The 21,754-nt window shown below is 50.2% G+C and overlaps 1 protein-coding gene across 1 annotated transcript; it reads left to right on the top strand.

Annotated features, from left to right (window-relative positions):
- Positions 1–5,282: 5,282 nt before the first annotated feature.
- On the top strand, positions 5,283–18,788 carry FAM180A (family with sequence similarity 180 member A). Its single transcript, XM_047849306.1, has 3 exons — positions 5,283–5,577; positions 16,050–16,150; positions 17,618–18,788. Exons 1-3 carry the CDS (start codon positions 5,502–5,504, stop codon positions 17,960–17,962), a joined length of 522 nt encoding a protein of 173 aa, XP_047705262.1. The 5' UTR covers positions 5,283–5,501; the 3' UTR covers positions 17,963–18,788.
- The last annotated feature ends 2,966 nt before the right edge of the window (positions 18,789–21,754 follow it).

The raw sequence follows: 21,754 nt of genomic DNA, 5'->3' as shown, positions 1-21,754 counted from the left end.
AGGGGAGCTTAAGGCCCCCCTCTTGGTTAAGCAGGGAGACCCCAAAAGAGTTATGCCATGGTGTCCATATTTCCTTCCAATTGGGGATCTATTTTCATTCATATCCCAATCCATCTAAAAGAACCCTTCTCTCTGAGAAAAGTTTACACTGTCTCCCATCCTTACTGCTGCAGACCACAGCAGAGAACCCCCGTATGCGGAGGTTAGTGCTCAGAGAGCGAGAAGCCGTCCCCAAGGCTCACAGGTAAACAGTAGCTGCATGGCACCGAGGGCACAGTAGGGAGCAAGTGCCTAGAAACCAAGCAACGCGGGCCCCGCACACAAACTCCACACCTCCACACTGAAGTCACAACATCCCCGAAACCAGCACTTCCTCCTTCCGTGCCCACAGTCTCAGCTAGGGACACCCCAGAAGTTCTGGTCTGCCCCCTCTCTCCTCTCTCAGCTCTTTGTGAGATCACCGCGTGCCCCTGACTTTACCACTTCCAGCTTGCTCAAGTCATGCACTCCTCACATTCACCACTAGCCCTGGCCCTGCTTCAGGTCCTTATCATGTTTCCCTAGGGCTTCATATCTGGCCTCTACTTGACTGGCCTCTACTCTGTCAAATCCACCCTCAGCAGCACAGCCACTATAAAGCTGGCCACCTCACTCCCCCGACGGTGGCCTCGATGACTCCCTATTCCCGATAGCGCACAGTCCGGGAATGGCACAAAAGGCTCTCCTTGACTGGGCCCTGCCTCCCTCCCAGCCTGCCTCCCACTGCCGCCTGGTTCATCCTTGATCTTCCAACAAGGCCACCACTTTCAGTTCCACATACACATCAACCTGTCTCTCCCCTCTGTGCCATTTTTCGGGTTATCCCACCCCCGCCGCACTGTTCCTTCTTCCACAACCTAATTAAATCCAACTCATCCCTAAAAACTTAATTCCGGTCTCAACTCCTCCAAGAAGCCTTCCCTGATAACTCTCCCCTCTCATTTCCTACCATAGGATCCTCCATCATTAAATCTAACATGGCATGTTCTAAATATCTATGGAGGTGCCAATTTCCCTGATTAGAATACAGATTCTTGATGCTGGGGACGACCCCTCATTCGGTTTGATATGCCTATTGCCTGATCAACTCAAAGAGTTGATGCCCAAAGACTAGATGCATGAATTAGTGAATGACAAACCAATGGGTATTGACTGTCCCGCTTCGATGCTGAAGCCCTCAAAATGACCAGAAGCTTCCCCCACCTATTACTCTATATGGCAAGGGCCCAGCCCCGCAGTCCCTCTGCTGCATGATGCTTCCGGTGGGTAGAAGCTGTTTCACTGGCGTTTCGTTTTCATCTCAGCCCCTGCTAGGTAGCTTATAAGAGTATTTACCGTTGAAGAGTTGTGTGACCCTAGCTATTTATCCTTTCTAAGCTTCAATTTGCCATACATAAAATGAGCTCTGTTATAGTATCCACCAAACAGACTTGCCATGAAAACTGAATGAAATAAAATCAGGTGTGTGGTCAGAACTCAGTAAATGGTTAGGTATGACTAAGCTGTAAAGCAACCGCTGCTGATCAGAGGTACATGGGTAAGGGCAGCGGGAGTTCAGAGGTGAAAATGGACTCAAAGGCTGTTGCCTTAAGTAGAACATCCTTCCCACCCCCCAAAGTGTTCTTTACACAATCAGTAACTCTGGGAAGCTCCAGTGTTGGGGTTTACTGTGTCATCACAGAAGCCCAGGGTTTGTTGGTCTCAGCCCGTGTGCACAGAATTGCTGCATAAGAAAAACAAGGAGAGCATGAAAAAGTCAGTGTATTAGGCCAGGGGTTTCCAAGCCTTCAGTGAGGCTCCTGGAGAACCTAGACATTTGCCTCCTGCTGCCATGTTGTAGTGGTGGGGTCCTCTCTCTTCATCCCTTTGTCCCTCTCCTCTGTGTGCACTCTCTCTCTCTCTCTCTCTCTCTGAACTAATAAATTAACTAATTAAACAAAAAGAAGTACACTGAATAGCAAAGGAAACCATCCACAAAATGAAAAGGCAACATACAAAATGGGAAGGAATATTTGTAAATCATATATCTGAAAAGGGACTAATATCCAACATACATAAAGAATTCATACAAATTCAGTAGCCAAAAAAAACAATCCGATTAAAAAACAGACAGAAGAACTGACCATTTGTCCAAAGAAGACATACAAATGACCAACAGGTATGTGAAAGGTGTGCAACATCACTCATCACCAGAGAAATGCAAATCAAAAGCACAATGAGATATCACCTTACACCTGTTAGCTTGGCCATCATCAAAAAGATAAGCGATTACGAATGTTGGTGAGGATGTGGAGGAAAGGGAACACTTGAGCACTGTTGGTGGGAACGCAAAATGGTGCAGCCAATGTGGAAAACAGCATGGGGGGGGCTCAAAAAATTAATAATAGAATTATCATTTGATCCAACCATGTCACCCCCATCCTCACTGCAGCATTATTCACAATAGCCAAGACATGAAATAACCTAGTGTCCACTGACAGATGAATGGATAAAGAAGAGGTGGTGTGTGTGCATACACACACACACACACACTGGAATATCACTCAGCCATAGGAGAGAAGGAAATCATGCCACTTGCAACAACATGAATGGAACTCCAGGGCACTGTGCTAAGTGAAATAAGCCAGACAGAGAAAGACAAAAACCATATGATCTCACTTCTATGTAAAACCTAAAAAAAAAAAAAGAAAAGAAAGAAAAGAAACAGAGAACATATCGGTGGTTGCCAAAGATAGAAGAAATGTGTGAAGGTGGTCAAAGGTACAAACTTCCAGTTGTAAGATAAGTATGTCCTGGGGATGCGATGTATATCATGGACACTAGAACTGATAACACTGTTTTGTACATGTGACAGTTGCTAAGAAAGTAGAACTTCTGTGAGGCAATAACTAAACTTACTGTGGTGATCTGGTGACAGAACCTCTCCTAGCCCTGCTCTGCTCAGTGCAGTAGCCACTAGCCACATGTATGTAAGCATTCCCTTCAAATGTGGCTGTCCTGAGGGCACCTGGGTGGCTCAGTCGGTTAAGCTTCTAACTTCAGCTCAGGTCATGATCTTGTGGTCTGTGAGTTCAAGCCCTGCATCAGGCTCTGTGCTGACAGCTCAGAGCCTGATGCCTGTTTCAGATTCTGTGTCTCCCTCTCTCTCTGCCCCTCCCCTGCTCATGCTCTCTCTCTGTCCCTCAAAGAGGAATAAACATTAAAAATAAGGAAATAAATTAAAATATGGCTGTTCTGAACTGAGATGTGCTGTGCGAAATACACATGAGAATAGGAAAGATTCTGTTGAGATGTATATTGATTACATGTAGAAATTATATTTTAGATATATTTGGTTAAATAAAATATATCATTATGATTGGTGTAATACTGTTTCTTTTCACTTTTTTTAATGGGGCTACCAGAAATTTTTAAATTACATTTGTGACTCACAGTATATGCCTACAAGACAGGAGAGCAGTCCTGTACAGACCTCAGAGCTCAATGCAAGCATTAAATCAGTCAAGACAAGGAGAGGGCCTAGCACAGTGCCTGAAACAAATTAAGCACCCAATAGCTACTGTCAATATTAGTAAGATCGGTGGGGTTTTTTTTAATTTTTTTAATGTTTATTTATTTTTGAGACAGAGAGAGACAGAGCATGAGCAGGGGAGGGGTAGAAAGAAAGGGAGAGACACTGAGAGAGAGAAACACAGAGAGAGAGGGAGACACAGAATCCGAAGCAGGCTCCAGGCTCTGAGCTGTTAGCATAGAGCCTGACGCAGGGCTCGAACTCACAAGCTGTGACATCATGACCTGAGCTGAAGTTGGACGCTGAACTGACTGAGCCACCCAGGCATCCCAGATCAGTGATTTTCAACTTTTATAGTCAAATTTGTTTTTCAAGCAACTTCTTGTAACGGATAAAAAAAAAATTCAGTTCTGATCAAGGCAGAGAGACCTTGAGGTCTCTCCAGGGGCCGTTGCACCCTGGGCACCACCTCTTTAGGTGGGAAACCATGCACATAAGTCATCCTAAAATGTCCTTCAAGCTCCGGCATTACACATCTACCATTTCGGAGAAGGTCAAGAAGGTATGAGACAAAAACCAAGGTGTCCATGGCAGTACTTTAAAAATGATCACGGGGGCGCTTGGGTGGCTCAGTCGGTTAAGCGTCCGACTTCAGCCAGGTCACGATCTCGCGGTCCGTGAGTTCGAGCCCCGCGTCAGGCTCTGGGCTGATGGCTTGGAGCCTGGAGCCTGTTTCCGATTCTGTGTCTCCCTCTCTTTCTGTCCCTCCCCCGTTCATGCTCTGTCTCTCTCTATCCCAAAAATAAATAAATGTTGAAAAAAAATCAAAAATAAATAAACGTTAAAAAAAATTTTTTTTTAAATGATCACGGACCTTAAATGTTCTCACCACGAAAAAGAAATGATAATTACGTGACACGATAGAGGTGTTAGCTAACGCCACAGTGGTGATCTTATTGCAATACAGAAGGCCATCGAATCGAATCGTCATGTTGTACACACCTTAAACCTACACGATGTTATATGTCAATTAGACCTCAATAAAAATAGTCACCCCCAAAAAGATCATGGAAAAACACTACCATTTTGCTCAGGAGAATCAAAGCGGTTTGGTCCCAGGTCTAGCTAGACATAGCCCAGAAATTGGGGTGTCATGAATGTGACCGGGAGGAGAGGGTCACCTGTGGGTCCCTGGATGGTTACCTGCATATACAATACCCCCGTGCCACAGCACTGCTCTGCTTCTGCCCCTCACAACCCGCTGACCCTGCCACCTGGGGAAGGCTCTCAGAGCCGGCCCCAGGCACCAACGTGGCGAGGTCCAGCTCAGGGGAAGGGCAGCAAGTGACACTCAGCCCGGACACCACAATGACTCTGCTGTCCTGAAGGCAAGGCTGGGCTGCCAGCCCCAGCGTCTGGTCTGCCAGCCAAGCCTCCTGGCTCTTCCTGCAGTCTACACCCCTGGCTCTGCTGTGTGTGTGTGTGTGTGTGTGTGTGTGTGTGTGTGTTGATGCGGACAGCAGCCAGCTCTCTGCCGGGCTCTCTAACAAGTTCCACGAGTCTGTTTGCTAAAGAAAAATTCCAGTGGGTCCATCCAACACATGGAACTCAAGTACAGAAATTATATTTATCCACCCCACTGCCAAGGAGATCACATGCCCCGTGAGTCACTCCAGATGTGCTCAAAAACAGAGTCTCTCTGTGGAAGCCCGGTCCCCCAATCCCAGAGAGAGTCGAATTAGCAGAGGTCCCAATTCCTGTGTCCCCACCCCCCTAAGAGGCAGTCTCTGCCTCCACCCTTCTGGGGCAGGAAAGGACGCCTTTTGCACTTCTGTAAAGGGAAGGGGGGTAAGAACTCTACCTTCACACTGGGAGGACCAGCCCGGGCATACCTGTAGCTCCTGAGGTCCCATTGGGTTCGAGGACAAGTGTCACCTTTTTGGAGCAAAAGATGTGTTGGAACACGCTGCTGCTTCTGCTGTTGTGTTATGATGCTCAGGCGGCGGTGTCCCACAGGTGGAGCAGGGGTAAGTTGCTCTGTATTTATTTGATGCTCATTATTCTTTCTCAAATGCAATTAGAAATCTGGGGGGGGGGGGGGAGAATGAGGCAGTGGAAGGAAATTAGACGCCCGGCACCCACACACACACCCCTCTTTTATCTCGTCTCTGCCAATTACTTTATGCTTCTTGACAAGTCAGAAGGTGCTAGAAGGTGATGGGGGATGGGACGCTGAAACACATCAAAGCCACTGAGGGATCTGGGTGGAGGTGGAGAATGCAGAAAACAGCCCCTTCTGACACGCCAGAGCCAAGTTATCTTTGCTCCGTGGATGTGGGTAGTCTCCCTCCAGCCCCTCTGCCCGCCCACCCCCTGCTGCAGCCAGACAGGGCACGTGAACAGCAGGTACCAGGACGAACACCAGTATCCCGGGGCTCTGGGTGCTGGCTTGCAAAAGGCCTGCCACCTGGGGGACCCGACTAGGGGCCCTGGCCACGGGCTGGCCACATGGAGGTCTCCACGCGGCTCCTGAGCTAGACTGGGCACATCTTTCCAGCTGGGGAGAGCCGGCCCAGTGGCAGGAGAGCAAGGGTGACCCTTAGCATTCACGTGTGTGCCAGACGGCTACTCCCACTGGCCCCGCAGTCCACGCCGGAGAGGAGGGAACTCGGCAAGGCTTTTCGCTCACAGCCGACTTCCTTCCCCTGGGGACCGCGTGGCACCTCTTCTCTGTGCCCAGGACCGGCTCCGGGTGGCAGATACTGGTCGCCCGTCCAGCCAATTACAGTTGATCACTGCTGGGGACCGAGGGAGCGGCAGGGAGGACCACTCCGTGCAGACCTCAACCCGACGGTCTCCACTGCTTGAAATGGACTGAGGTCTCTCTCCCCAAGAGAGCTGGAAAGAGAAGTCAGGCTTATAGGTGTTTCTAGAGATCCAAAATAGAATGAGGATGGGCATGGCAGCGGGGGCACGGCGGGGGTGACGATGAGCCTCCGGGTTCTCAGGGAGAGTGTCGGGAAAGGAGCAGCCAGTGTGGAACAGAGAAGCACAGGGCAAACGGATGTGACACGGGCGGGGAGCAAAGCCACCGCACTTATCTGAGGTTCTTATTCCCTCATTTTTAAGCTTGAGACCAGGGACTTGCCAGCTCTCTGAGCCGAGCTGTGAAGCGATTGTTGCCCAGAGACGAATAATTCATGTAGCGTTTTCCTTTTATTTTTTTTTTTTTTCCGTCTGGTAACATCACCCACACCCCCACACACCTCTGCTCATGATACGCACAAACGTTGGAGGCGACACTTAGAAGGAGAGCAAAGAGATCTTGGCATTACATTTGGCCCCTTGCCCCTGCGCGACACTGGGGGCCTTCCTTAATTTGTCTCTTAGAGAAAGATGACAACATCCACCCTCCTAATGCACAGGCTGTTAGAAAGGCAAATGAGATAATCTGACTTGTAACAAGGCTTGGAAACTTCAGAGGCACATCATGAGCTTTCCCCGCAAGCAACCCAGAGATTTCAGTTCTGCCTCTAATTGGTCGTGTGACGTCTGGCAAGCTTCTTAACCTCTCCGAGCTCTGGTTCACTAACAAGTCGCGTATTAACAGTAACAAAATTTATCTTCCCCGCTTCGTGGTGAAGGTCACATTCCAAGTGTAAACAAGACGCTTTGTACGCCATGAAGAACCTTCTAAATGTGAGCTGTCACCTCCCACTTAAACCTCTGAAAAAAACTTCATGGAGGAAGTTTGGGGTGCTCAACCGAGGGTTCTGCAGCAGCAGCAGCCTGGGACCAAGTGGCTGCCCCGGGCCTCCCTGGGGAAGGTCTGCCCCCTGCATAATAATAACAAATCCATCTGGAGACGGGAAGTCAGCACTGGTGAAACAGAGGACACGATGAGGCCTCTGTGTTAAGCGCTAGATTAGTGGTTCCCGTCAGGGTTCGGACTCCACAAATGACAGAGTCCCGCAACCATCATCAAAAGTCTTCCACGTAGTTGATTTTTTTTTTCATTTTTAACATTTTTTCCTAATTATAAAAGGAGGACCCAACTGTCCTTTTCTTTTAAAGACCGAATGAGAGTCACGCCCAAGTACACAGCAATTTTTCCAAATGTACTTAACTGTTCCTTTGGCCTTCATCCTTACCCCAACCCCCACCCCCACGCCAGCACCCCGGCCTCCACCCTCCCCCACCCTCTGCCCGCAAGGGGAAATGTAGAAATAAACCCAGAAGGAACACACCCTCTGTCCCAAGGCTCTCCCAGCCTCTCCCAACGAGTGCTCTCTAGGATTCCGCCCTGGGAGGCAGCTTTCCGGGCCAGCCAGGCTCTTCCGGCCCCACCAACTTGACCGACCTGATGACTCACCTGTGGTTCGGGAGGCCAGCCTAGAAGCCGGACACGCCTGGCCCAACTCCCTGTGCCCCCAGGGCCTGCCAGAGCTCCACTTGGGGGGCTGAGGGGAGCTAACCAGTCTTTAAAAACAAAAAAAAAGAGGGAAGTATATATTAGAATGTACACATTAAATATCTGTTTTTATTAAACACACGTAAATTATTCTTTTTAAAGCAGGCTAATAGAGAAGGATGGCCCTTTAGTTACCTGGCGGGATTTACGTCATCTTTACGTGTCCCTTTTAGCGTGTGTGCTTTCAATCACGAATGTTCCATGAAGGGAAGGGCCGGCGATCAGTGTTCGTTAAGTCCTGACTGACTGACGGGACTGGGATAACTGAGCGCACCTGCGTGGCCGCAGTAACCCCCCCCCCCCACCGGCAGGTGCTATTCTGACCATCCACGGGTGAGGGAACTAGAGGATGAGGCAGTTGATGAGCCCCAGGTCCCTCCGCCGGAAGGACACAGCTGGATTTTGTCCCCCAGCCCAGCATCAGCATCTATGGCATCAGAGTCTGCCCGGTGCTCCCACGTCCCCTCCGGGTGCTCCCGGCAGCCCTAAGCTCCCCCAAGGGGGTGGAGCAGTCTGGCCCTTTCAGAAACACTCCCACAGAGGACCCCAACACGCGGGGCCAAGGTCCTGGCTCCCTCAGCACGCCACTGGGTTTCCAAAGGGTTGGCCCGGGAGCAGAAAAGTGACATCGATAAGATCTCCCAAAAGATCTTTTGTAAATGAGAGGTTTTTTTCCCCTCCACACTCACGATCATTTGCACTGAGTTGCTTTCACGGATTCATTAAAAATGTGGTTGTACTTTGGCTTGATATGGTGTGCAGTTGGAATCCTTCCCAACAAGCTCTCTGCGACAAGTGCTGTGTGGTTATGTGGAAACCGTGGTTGGCCTTAATACCATCCGGTTCTACTGAGCACATTTGGAAGACGGGGAGGGGGGTGGGGTGGGGTGGAGATTTTGCCCCAGATCACAAGAAGTCAGAGAGAAGGTCAGGTCGCAAAGCAAAGACAGGCTCTTCCATGTAAGGGGGCTTCTGTCCCCGGGTCTGGGTGAGAAAGCTTGGACAGCTCAAGGTAGGTGGGGGCGGGGGGGAGGAGGGGGAGGGACAGGTGCCAGCCTTGACCGAGATCATTCAAAGTAGCTTCTCCCAGGGGTGCCTGGATGGCTCAGTCGGTTAAGTGTCTGGCTCTTGGTTTTGGCTCAGGTGATGATCTCACGGTTCCTGGGTTCGAGCCCAGCATCAGGCTCAGTGCACAGAGCTTGCGTGGGATTCTCTCTCTCCCTCTCTCTCTGCCCCTCCCCCCTCTTGCACGCACACTATCTCCATCTCTCTCTCTCTCCCCCTCAAAAGAAATAAACTTAAAAAAAAAAAAAAAGGAGCTTCTCCCAAGCAGGGATAAGGACTCCTCAGAGATAAAGGGAGGGTGTGGTAGAGACAGGAGACCACACCAGCCTTTTGATATTCAGCCGGCACCTGGAATTGCAAATAAGTTCTAGAACCATCCTGTTAGAAAAGAAGGCTTTAGTAAAGCGCTCTGTTTGAAAAGAATGGAGGGGCGTGACAAGGGTAGTTCATGTGTTTCTGTGGACCATCCGTTCATTCAACAGGTGTGGGCAGGATGCTTCCCACTGGGAATACAGCAGCAAACAAAACAGACATGATCCCATGCTCTCAGGGAGCTGACATTCTAGTGAGGGAAACAGACAATAAACACCTATACAAATAAGACATCTGGTTCGTTTGAGGACAATAAATTAGGGATGGAGTAGAGAGGATTATATTCTTAAATAGAGACGTGAGGGAGGGTCTCCCTAAAGAGGTGCCTAAAGGCCTGAAGGAAGCAAGGGCATGAGCCACTCAGTTGCCGGAGAAAGAGTATTCGAGGGAGAGGAAATGGAAGTGCAAAGGCCCCGTGGTAGAAGCAGGTGCGGCATGCTCAAGGAACGGTGAGGCCCACAGCTGGGGTGGTGTGAGCCCAGGGAGAATGACGAGCGAGTTCAGAGAGGTAGGAAGAGGTCAAGTCTTGTAGCGCCTGCTCGCCCTCTGGAGATCTTGGGTTTTTACTCTGAGCGAGATTGAAGCCACCGAGGGTTCTGGCCAGATGAGTGACAGCATCTGACCTACGTTTTCCCTTTAGTGGTTGTATTAAGAATAGAATGACGGGGGGAGCCAAGGATGGAAGCGGAGACACCACACTAGGAGAGGTGCTCACGGCCGGAGCCAGGGGTCGAGCAGAGATGTTGCAAGAAGCAGCCAGACTCCGGGTATATTTTGAAGGTAGAGCCCACAAGATTTGCTGATTGGTTGGCTGTAAGATGTGAAATAGAAAAGTCCAGGTGTCTGGCCTGAGCAACTGAGAGAGATGGGGACTAGACAAAGAAGGAAGGGTATGGGGGGGGAGATGGGTTTGTATGTGTGTGATGGGTGTGCATTTGTGTGTGTGTGTGTGTGTGTGTTGGGGTTGGGCCTGGGTGTGGGGTCAGGAGAGACGAATGGGCAAGGCGATGCCTGCAGGTGGTCGGGGGCATGGATGTCTGGTCTGGAATATGAAGTTGAAAGTCAGCACGGAAGTGAGTGTGGCCGGAAGACAGCAGAGAGCCGAAGACGAGGCCAGGACTCCGCAATGTGAAGAGGTGGGTGAGAACGAAGGGCAGCCAGTGAAGAGGGGTTTCTTTTTCTAAGATAGAAACAGACCGGTTGTCGTGCTGATGCCAATGATCCAGTAAGGAGGGGAACGTCAATTAACGATGCAGGCGAGAAAAGGTGGAAAGGCTGAAGGCCATCTTCCGTGGAGACTTCCGCACACCCACGTGGAGACGGGAGCATGGACACAATAACAGAGAAGTCAGTGTGTGCGGACAAGAGACAGGCAACTGGTTTAAGGAAAGGGCGGAAGGTGTGAAACCAAGTGAGAGGAACCGGGAAGTATGGGTAATGGTCGGGCAGCATTTAAAGGCCCAGATGAGGGGGCCCCTGGGTGGCTCAGTCGGTGAAGCGTCCGACTTCAGCTCCGGTCATGATCTCACGGTCCGTGGGTTCGAGCCCCGCATCAGGCTCCGGGCTGACGGCTCGGAGCCTGGAGCCTGCTTCGGATCCTGTGTCTCCCTCTCTCTCTGCCCCTCCCCCGCTCACACTCTCCGTCTCAAAACTAAATAAACGTTAAAAAAAAATTTCACATAAAGGCCCCTGTGAGGATAACGATCATGAACTCAAAAAGAGACCGTCTAACATGAGTGTGTTTTCCTCTGGCCGCATTTCAGGTGAACAGGTGCAGCAGTTGAATAGGCGAAGAGATGGGGTGTCATTTTGCCAAGTGGTCACAAAGGAACAAAGAGAGAGCAAAGGAGTGGGCGGTCTATGTAAGAGAGCAATCACAGGCCTGTAGTAATTTGACCTTGCGTCTCACATTATTTTAAGTCGGAGATTTTTAAAGATTGTGCGTGATTCATTTCAGAATCTGTTTTATACCAAATGCATTCATCATTAACTACATTATCCTTCCCCGAGCCCAGTCTTTGGGCCGATACGCCTACAAAAAAGGCAGCACTCTTCTCCCTACTGGCAAGATTGGGTTTTGGAGCCCGCAAAGCCTGGCTTTCATCTCAGTCCCATGGCAAACAAATTGGGTGGCCCGGGGCAAGTTTCTTAACCTCCCCGTTTCTTCATCTATGACATGGCAAGTTAGTGCTTACCTCACAAGGTACGTGTGGAAAGCCCAAAGCACACCGATGAGCACACAGTGGGCTCGTGCACAGTTAGGATATCTGAGCTCCACATTTTAACAACTTTGGTCCGCAGCCCAGATGTGTCCCTCAGCAGAAGATGTGGACAGAACATGCCCCGACACATGACGCTCGAGTCTCTGGACTCTGTTCCCGGGCTTCTTGGTGCACGGGCATAACCTTTAGCAAGTGAGTCATTTGCTCTGTGCTGGTCTGTCCAATGTATCACAGAGCCTCAATTTCCCCCCAAAGGCTCGTTTGTCCAGGGAGTCAGGGAACTGGGGAGAAGCCCATGGTCTTCCTGCCCTGCGACCAGCCATACAGGCGACCTTTGCGTGAGGAGACGTGGAAGTCTCCGACGTCCCCTGGTGGCGCGGAGTGGTCCTCGCGGGCACATTCGCATCCTGGAAGAGTGGGCTGGGTGTGTCGGGTGGAGAAGAAAGCATAGTGGCCCAGTTTTACATCAAGCAAAAGGCACGTAAAGTCAGTGATTTTGACACGCCTGTCCCTGTAGCCTTCCCGCCTGAGGCTCAACATTCAGGTGGTGCCTAGGAGGGAGTGGGACCCTTCTGCCAGTCTCTAGCTTCCCCGCTGTCCCCTCTTTCAGAGAAGGTGCTGTTGCTCATGGCCATCCAGTGGGGGCACTCTGGTCTCCCTCCCCTCCGCCTTGGGAAGACTGTGCTGCCCCCAACCGTTGACTAATCACTCTCCGTGAGGACACAGCCTTACAACGACCCCCATAAATGTAGGGGTGAGGTGGAGGAAGAGAGGAAAAACCCCAGCAAAGCCTGAGGAGTCTCCATGGCGGTTCTGTTTTTGTTGGATTTTGATTTTTCTTTTTTAATGTTTATTTATTCTTGAGAGAGAGAGAGAGAGAGAGAGAGAGAGAGAGAGAGAGAAGGAGAGCGTGAATGGGGGCGGGGCAGAGTGAGAGAGAGACGGAATCCAAAGCAGGCTCCAGGCTCCGAGCTGTCAGCACAGAGCCCGACGCGGGGCTAGAACTCACGAACCACAAGATAACGCCCTGAGTGGAAGCCGGACGCTTAACCGACGGAGCCACCCAGATGCCCCTTGTTGGGCTTTTAAAAATAAAAAAATACGTGGTTTGTTTTTAAAATCATCCCCAAATATACATTGAGGCTTCCCTTAAAGCCCAATGTTATGCAGACATCAAGGTCAAACAGGGGAAGCAGAAACTTCTTCCCTCCCTCGCTCCCAGGAGCTGGCAACCAGAACGAACACTTTCAGGGTGACGGACGGCAAGATGTGAAATGTGTAGAAAGGATGCCGAGGGCCTACGGAGATGAAGAAGGACGGTGGACAGCGGGGTCGCGGGGAAGGGCTTCCTGGGGGAATGAGGCTGTTGGTCTACCCACGAGGGAGCAAGTCTGGTTCAAAGCCTCACCCACAGACACCTCTGAGAGCGGGTCTGCTCTTGCTTTGGCCATTTTCACTTCCGGCAGAGTCCGGCCTTCACTGTCGGAGACCAGAACATCTGGAGTGACTGCATATTTCACTTCACGCCCAAATGTTTTGACACGGGCCAGACATAGCTTATTTCTCATGCGCTGCCTCCAGCATCTCCGTGAAGGCACATTCCTCCTCTCCAGGCCTCGCCTGGCTTACGGGAAGTCAGACCTGGGCAACTGCCGAGCCTCTGAGATGTCTGGCCGGGGGCCGGCTACACTTCCACACCCATGGCGGTAGAAAACACCTGCCCAACATACCGCCAGTGGGAGGAGAACCAGCAGAATGTAGTGGAAGTGGGTAGAACAGGACAGCAAGGAGGGAGGGGGCCATCTTTCAGAATTCCATGTTCCTCCCACACTGTCTGGGGCAATCATCAGTCCCTGGGTCTAGAGGCTGAAGCTATTTGTAACAATCTTCGCTCTTTTAAGAAGACTAAGCGTAAGAGCTATTGGAAACAACAGTGTTTTCATTATTAAGCTGAGCTCTGGATCTAGAAGTGTTTTCTTCCCCATTCTTTGAGAGCTCAGGGTCCACCTGGGGCGTGTGAGTCAAAGAAGGGTCGGTATTCACGGGGAGACGATTTCGCTGCGAAGAACTTCCCAGAAGGCAGCCGTCCCAAGTCTGAGATGACAGGACACAGAAAGGACTCCACGCCCAGGACATTTATTTCCTCTCATCCCCTTTACCTGCTGGGGTGTGAATTTGGGGTGGGGTGGGGGACAGTGTGAATTATTTTAAGGGAACAATACTTGTAATTTTACTATAAGAGAGGAATCCCGCTAGGGAGAAGAATGAAAGTAAAGTTGTTCTCAGATCCCGAGAACGGAATTTCATCCACCCCTTCAGGGTAAGAAGAAAAGAAGGGCACACAGAAGCAAGAACCCCTGGGCTAACCTGAGAGCGGTCATATAGCCTGGGCAGCTCCTTCTATACATCAGGTCAAACAGCCTCTGATTCTCAACCTTGGCTACCATTAGACGCTGCCATTCGAAGCCTAGGAAGCTTTGAAAAAAAATCTTCCTGTCCCCTTTGTACCTTAGTTCCATTGAACCAGGACCCAGGCACCAGTATTTTTTAAAGCCCCTTGGGTGATTCTCCCGTCCAAGTACTAACCAGGCCCGACCCTGCTTAGCTTCCGAGATGAGACGAGATCGGGCGCGTTCAGGGTGGTATGGCCGTAGACCGCCCCCCACCTCCCCTGGGTGATTCTAATGTGCAGTCAAGGTTGCAAACCGGTAGAGCTGGAGATGCCTCACTCTCCCCAGCCCCACCTGAAACAATAGTTAACAGGGACAAAGGCCTTCTCAAGCCCCCAAATCCATGATTCCGTGGGAAGCTGGCACTTCACTGGCAAAGAAAACAAATTTTGCTAAAATGCCGGGCCAGGAAATATTGCTCTGCAACTCCCAGGCTCCTCTTCCCCAAATCCTCTGGGGAGGCAGAGCTGGCCAGTCAGCCCCTCAAGGCCTCATTCCACACAGGGACTTGGTCAGCCAACAGCTGCACCTTGCACACACCCTGGAAGCCTGCCAGACCCTGCTGGAGGTGCAGAAACACAAAACCATATGGGTCGTAGCCTGTGAGAAACACGTGGTCAAGATAAGAAATGAGTTACGGAGGAAATGATATCATAGCAATACTACAACCAGCCAGTTTTTTCCAGGAAGTGGGAGATTCCTACCAATGTGCTTTTCAGGAAATGTCCCCTATGCCGAAGATGTTTCATTTTTATCCCTTCCAAAAGAAAGTCTTCTAAAATGCTTACGCAGTGCCCTACTTCTTTAGCCACAGTACCCTGGGCGTCCCTGGACCCTTTCTTGATGGCCCCGGGGGCCCCGTGATCAAGAAGGAGAGCGGTCACGTATGGTTATGCAATTCGCGCACTGCGCAACTTCAGGGGGCGCCACTTACCTGGACACGGCTTGGATGTTTACAGTTGGTTCCCCAGTTTTCTGGCAGGGCACAAGCAGGTGTCTTGAAGAAGAGGGTCCCTTCTTTTATTGGCAGGCAGCAGGGTTACCAATCATTTCTGCGTGGTGCCCTGGTACAAGGTGGGGCTGTGGGGTGAACGGGGCTGTCTGCTCCTACCCAAGACCATCCTGGAGAACTGGGATTCATAACGATTACACCCATACCCTTCCTGAGTCTGTCTTCTTCACCTGCCCTCGGTCAGTTCCTAATTCTGCCACCCCCTCCACCCTTCAGCTCATCCGTCTTCCTCCAGGTACCACCTCCAAATGCAGTATCTCCAAAAACATTGGCGAACCGATGACTGCACGCCACGTGCCCCTCTCAGCCCGCCCCCAGGGGAAGCCCTGAGCTCTGCTTCACACACCCCTAGGGCCAAGTGTCAGGGGCTTGTGGCGGCTCTCTGCCTTTCCTTTGTCACCTGTGTCCAGCGTCTTGGCAGCTCGATTTCAGATGGCTGGGGAACAGCCAGAAGTCTGATCCTCTGATTAAAAGGGTTGCCAATAAATATAAACCAGCATTTCGTATTAACAAAGGGAACAGTGTCATTAGAGAACTCATTTGTTGAACAGGGGGCGGGGCGGGGGGCAGCAGGGAGGGCTGTCTGCTCATTTCTGCTTTGTTTTATTTTGCTTTACATAAATTCCCTAAGGTATCCAGATCCCTAGACATCTAGTTTTTCATAACTTTCTGGGATGATTCTGATGAGCAGCGGGTTTGAAATCACTGGTCTGAAATAGTAACATGGGACATGCCTGGGAGCCCCCTGGGGCGCACCAGAGTCGTCTGTCACCTCTTCCTGCTTCACGTCCACCACCACGTGGAGTCAGCCACTTGCAAGACGGGCCGGCCCCCCTCCAGGTCAGCGGGGGTGGGGAGAAGGCCATGTGCACAAGCAGCCTCTCGAACTAACTCCTGTCTCTTGCAGCCACGCTCTTCCCTGCTGCGCATCGGCCAAAGAGATCCTCATCCATGCCCCTGAATCCCGTCCTGCAGAGCTCCCTGGAGGAAGTAGAACTGCTCTACGAGGTAGGAGGACGAGAAAGTGGTCAATTCAAGTCACGCAAAAGGCGTCGCACCTTCGCTGTGATTTTTGGCAAAGGGACCTAAGTCCCTGAAAATGAGTGGCCTCTGCTGTCATAGGGCCTGGTCTAGACCAGTTTGTGGATTCATCGAATCCTTCCCCATCCCACAGTAAGGTATTCCTCATATCTCCTCCCTTTCCCACACGCCGTGACAGGGAACGATGGCATTGCAGGGGTTCAGTCCAGGCAAAATTCGAGATTTCCGAGTACCAGCAGCCGAGCTGCAGAGCAGAGCCACGTTCCCCAGCAAAGGCTCAGGGGTGCTCGGGCAACGCCACCCCGATTGTCTCAGTAGAGCCGTGTCTCCAGTAACTATATGCTTCTGCCAGTCTGGGGCCACCCCGAAGGCTCTCTTCCTCTGCCTCGCTCACCTTTGCCGCCAATACCCCCACTCCTTCTCCAAACCACAGGCAAATCCCCCAAGGCTGCCTGGATTGGCTCAGTGGGGAAAGTCCAGGATGACCATCGGCTGTGCGACCTTGCATATGCCCCCATTGCTCTCTGGGGCTGAATCTCCTCAACTGTTAAACGAGGAACCACAATGATCTCCCAAATCCCCCTCCTGCCTTGACATCCTCCCACATCCTCCACGTACCAGAACTTTCGGGTTAAGAAAGAGATGGCCTGCTGCAGCCAAGCAGTTGAGCTGGGGGGAGGAGGGAGAGATTTCAGATCCTGCCACGGGGAACAAACCTGGCCACGTCTGGAACTTGGGAGTCACGTGAACAGATCTGTTCTAGAAAGATAGCAGAGAACAGCATGCAAGATGGATTAGAGCCAGGGGGAGTCAGAGACAAAGAAGAGAGTTAGAACTCTGAGTCCAAGAGGTATTTACTACGTTCCTCATATGAGCCTGGTCCTGAGCAGGGGTTGCGTGTGGCTTACCCCACCCTACACTTAAAGAACAGGTGAGAAATGAGAACAAATCCCTGTGTCCCACTTAATTCCTCGTACAATTCTCTGCATCCTTCAGATTCAGCTTCTGATTTTAAATTACCCCAAGCCGTCAGCGCATGCTTTAGAAGATCTTCGGTGGGTGGGGGGGAGAAAGGGAATTGGGGGTTGGTCCAGGGCACTCATAACAGTAAGTCAGTCGCTTAAATAGGGGCATTGTACCAGCCACAGTGTTAGACGTTGTCTGTATTTGCCTTACTTATTTCTCCCAACCTCCCAGTGAAGTACTGTTACTAACCATTTCACACAGGAGGAAAATGAGGCTCAGAGAAGTTAAGTAGCTCGTCCAGGGTTACACAGCTAGTGGGAAGGTCGGAACTGGAACCCAGGTCTCTTGGATTCCAAAGCTCTTTCCTCGTCTGTCTCCCTCAATGAACACACGTGGTAACGAATACACTGGTGTCCTCGGTGAAGCCTGAATGCTTCATGTCTTTCCACGCCCCGTGTCTCTCTCCAGTTCCTGCTAGCTGAACTTGACATCAGCCCTGACCTGAAGATCTCCATCAAGGACGAGGAGCTCTCCTCGTTGAGGAAAGCCTCCGACTTCCGCACCATCTGCAATGACGTGATCCCCAAGCGCATCCCGGACATCCGCCGGCTGAGCGCCAGCCTCTCCAGCCACCCTGGCATCCTCAAGAAAGAGGACTTTGAAAGGACAGCGCTGACCCTGGCCTACACGGCCTACCGCGCCGCCCTGTCCCAAGGGCATCAGAAGGACATCTGGGCCCAATCCCTCCTTAGCCTCTTCCAGGCCCTGAGGCATGATTTGATGCGGTCCTCAGGCCCCAGAGTGTCTCCCTGAGAGCCCGGCCCACGGCCACGGAGCAGGGACCAGCACACGCGGTAATCCAAACACTCTTCATTCTCTACTCCATTTACAGAGCCCTGCAACAAAGCACATGCCACCAACTCAGAGTAGCAGAGATAAAATAAGTAACCCCATGTCCTCTGCCCCTCGTAGTTCCCTGACAAGCACATCTAATTCTGTCACGGTGTGACCAGGGCTGCAAGAAAGGGCTAGCGTGGTCATTCAAGATGCCTCCAAAGGCCACCTGATTTGCCTGGTGACGTGCTGCATCACCGAGTGACCGCCATAAACACCCGAGGGCGAAGACAGAGCTAGAGGAGACGGCGCAGAGGTTTGGGCATTGCGGGAAGATGGGGGGACAGAGATCAGGGCGTGAGGCCGAATGAACATCATTCCAAAGGTTCCACATAGTTAAGATACTTAAAACGAAAAGCTGGAGCTATAGCAAATAAACACTTTGTTAGCCAAAGATCCACGTGTCAACTTTTCCAAAAGTTACCAAGAAGCATCAGCCAGAAAATCAGTAATGTTATGGCCTCTCTGTCTTGTCTCTGCTTCTCCGAAAGCGGATCTAATACAGAGGAGAAACACGATGGGGGCCCACAGAGAGGCTGCAAACTGTCTGACCTCGTCTTCTGAACAGAGAAAGCACGCTGATGCAGAGAGGATCATCCTAGGAAGAGCTCCAAAACTGAGAGCTCCAAATACAAATGATTTTTTTTTTAATTTTTTTTTCAATGTTTATTTATTTTTGGGACAGAGAGAGACAGAGCATGAACGGGGGAGGGGCAGAGAGAGAGGGAGACACAGAATCGGAAGCAGGCTCCAGGCTCCGAGCCATCAGCCCAGAGCCTGACGCGGGGCTCGAACTCACGCACCGCGAGATCGTGACCTGGCTGAAGTCGGACGCCCAACCGACTGTGCCACCCAGGCGCCCCACAAATGATTTTTTAGACAACAGAACTTACCCTTTCAAATGCCAGAACCTTCATTTTAGCAATACTGACTTGCTGTCTTTGTTAACTGTATGTACGTGACATCTTGAGCTTCTACTTAGGATCTTTGAAACGTTCTGATGAAGGAATTGGATAAAATAACCTCTAAGATTGCTCGACTTCCGAAAGTTCCACCATCACTGAACCAGCCGTGAGATAATCACAGGGGGGACACCGGGACCTAAGGGGTCTGCTGGACTGTTTGCGCCAAGCCCAGAAGGCCCCGGGGCTTTGCTGATTCTGTCGGGTGTGTGTCCTGCCTTCTGCCCCGTGAGGCTGTAAGAGGGCGCTCCTCTCTCTTTCCAACACAACTTGCCCGTGGCAATTTGTTCTATTTTGGCTGCTCCCACCTAAGGGACAAAGCAGGGAGGCTTGTCATAATTCCGTGTTAAATCGGAGCTAGTAGGCGAAGGTCTCTGCTAGAGGGAGGCACCAGGCTCTAATACGGATTCCTCACTGGCTCTCCTGGCTTGACAGCTGGGTTTTGGAGGCTTACATTGCAAGAGGTCTAATCTTTGAATGAGTGACATCTTATCCGGCAAAATTTGATTCTGAACTGGGTATTTAACAATTGTCATTGGATGATGGCCTAAAGTGGATCTGGACTTCTTAAAAACTTTGAATAAGTCATTGCTTCGCAGCTGCATGATCCTTTTGGAGAAACAGTAGGATGTAGGACGAAGGTATTCATCATCAGAGAAAAATACAACATGGAAAAATCCTGATGTTCTCGGGCTCGGAAGATTAATGACTGCTGGTTTCTCTGGTCCTCATTCCCTGATTACACCACCCTTTTACGGCCCTCAAATGCAGTCTCTGATATACGCTTTTGGTTCCATTTTTCCCTTTCTAATATTCCATGTTCTCTTCGACCTGGTTTGTGTCTCTTCTGCTTTATGTTTGGGCCCAATTCTGATTATCTTTGTATCCACTTCTCCCAGTCTCTTTTGGTGCACGTATGCTCACTCTAGCTCTGTCTGCTTGCACTCTGACGCTGTCTTTCAGCCCCCTGTGGGTATCACTGTCTGACCAAAACAAAGGTCAACATACAGGGCCAGGAGTTCCCAAAAGGCCGATTAGCCTCATGGCTGCCTTCACTGTTTGTACTTTCTCTGGATGTGGGGTAGAGGAGGTTAGCAGAGGGCTCAATCCTTTGACATTGTGCAATACCCTGACATCAGTCTTACATGCCACCCCGGGCCTCCACCCCCATCAGGATGGATCTGAGAGCCTTTGTTCAGTCACTGGTTAGACAGACCACCCTTGTAGTCCCTCCCTATCATGTTCTGATATTCAAGGTCACTCCCAGTGGTAGGAGATTTGTGAATGGGAGGATGGTTCCCAGGACCAGTGATAACCTGGAAGTTCATTCACCCTGCAGCAAAAATTAAAGGCACTTTTGTACTCATGAATTGGGATACATGTCTATGTGGCAATCAAGGACCGAGGGAAAAAGAAAAAAAAAAAGAAAAGAAACAAGAAGGGCATGACTTTTTTAAATACAAATGAAAATTTCATTTTCAGTAATTCCATGACACTATTAAATACTATTTGGGGCTGAATACAAATTAATTGTTTCCCACAAGAAGCTTTATCACAATAACTTCACTTATGCGGAAGATCAAATATGACACTCACCAATGCCACCAAAGACCTGACTCTTTGCTCAACGAACAGTGAAATAGGAGACTGGACAGAAAAAGACTGTCCCATTTTGCCTCACTGATCCCACACGGTAGCACCACATCACAACTGGATCACCTTTTGTCATAATTACGCATAGACAGAATAATTTGGGGCATGGTATCTGTAGAGGAAATGTGCCTTCTGGGACTGTAACTTCTGGGACTAATTCTGCCATTTCTATACTGCTGGGAACTTGTAGGATCTAAAAATTCCGGAAGCTTCTTCTATCGTTGCTATCCTGGTGGCTACCTCTGGCGTCACTCAAGAGACGCTGAAAAACATCTGTATGGCTGAAACTTCCATTGCCCTCTCATCTCGCCTTGAATCTAAAAGAGAATCGCCTCAGTGGTAAATCAGTCAGAAGGTATTTCCACCGGTGGACCGGTCTAAAATTAAACACTTGTTAAATGTCTTTATATGGCACCCCTTAGTTTCCTAACCCATTTTAACGTCTCCTAATTTTTTGTGCGGTTAAAAAAAAAAAAAAAAAGTAACGTGAAATTTACCATCTGAGTTGCCTATATGTGCCGCACAGTGTTAGCTATAGGCACAGGGTAGTGTGACAGATCTCTAGGAATTTTCATTTTGCAAAGACGACCCCTCTGGAACAGTAAGTCCCCTCTCTCCTCTCCCCCTCAGTGCCTGGCAACTGCCTTTCTACTTTCTAAGAGATTGACTACTTTAGATACCTCAGAGAAGTGAAACCTAACTTATATTTCTTAAGCATAGTATCCTGGAAAATGTTTTCTTCATCTGAGAAATGGATAGAGCCCTGAAGGAGAACTACTGGTCTTACCGTGTTGCTCACCTTCCCTAATTTTATTTAACAGTTATTCCTTTATGGTATAATAAAAATGTCATGATCGAGTTTACCAGGCTCAATGGAATCTTTGTTATGTCAGATTATCTCGCCAAGGAATGTGATGTGGTCGGTCCATGGGTTTAACAGCGGATATTGATCTCCACAGAGGTTAATTATTACCCAGCCTCTTTAATATTTGCCACCCAAACATCACGCACGTGATATTGTCATTCTGAGTTACAAAATCATCACAAGAGTGAGGCCCAAATGCAGTATATACGGTAGCCAGTCTCTAACGTGCAT

The sequence above is a fragment of the Prionailurus viverrinus genome, chromosome A2 (genome assembly GCF_022837055.1).
Source record: "Prionailurus viverrinus isolate Anna chromosome A2, UM_Priviv_1.0, whole genome shotgun sequence".
Taxonomy (NCBI): Eukaryota; Metazoa; Chordata; class Mammalia; order Carnivora; family Felidae; genus Prionailurus; species Prionailurus viverrinus.
Note: the sequence above shows the minus strand (reverse complement) of the source record. Positions and strands in the feature narration are given on the sequence as shown.

Excerpts from the sequence above, each read along its gene's own strand:
- FAM180A (XM_047849306.1), top strand. The coding sequence starts at position 5,502 with ATGTGTTGGAACACGCTGCTGCTTCTGCTGTTGTGTTATGATGCTCAG. Across the intron at positions 5,578-16,049 it reads GTCCCACAGGTGGAGCAGGG|CCACGCTCTTCCCTGCTGCG; the intron begins GTAAGTTGCTCT and ends TGTCTCTTGCAG. Across the intron at positions 16,151-17,617 it reads AAGTAGAACTGCTCTACGAG|TTCCTGCTAGCTGAACTTGA; the intron begins GTAGGAGGACGA and ends GTCTCTCTCCAG.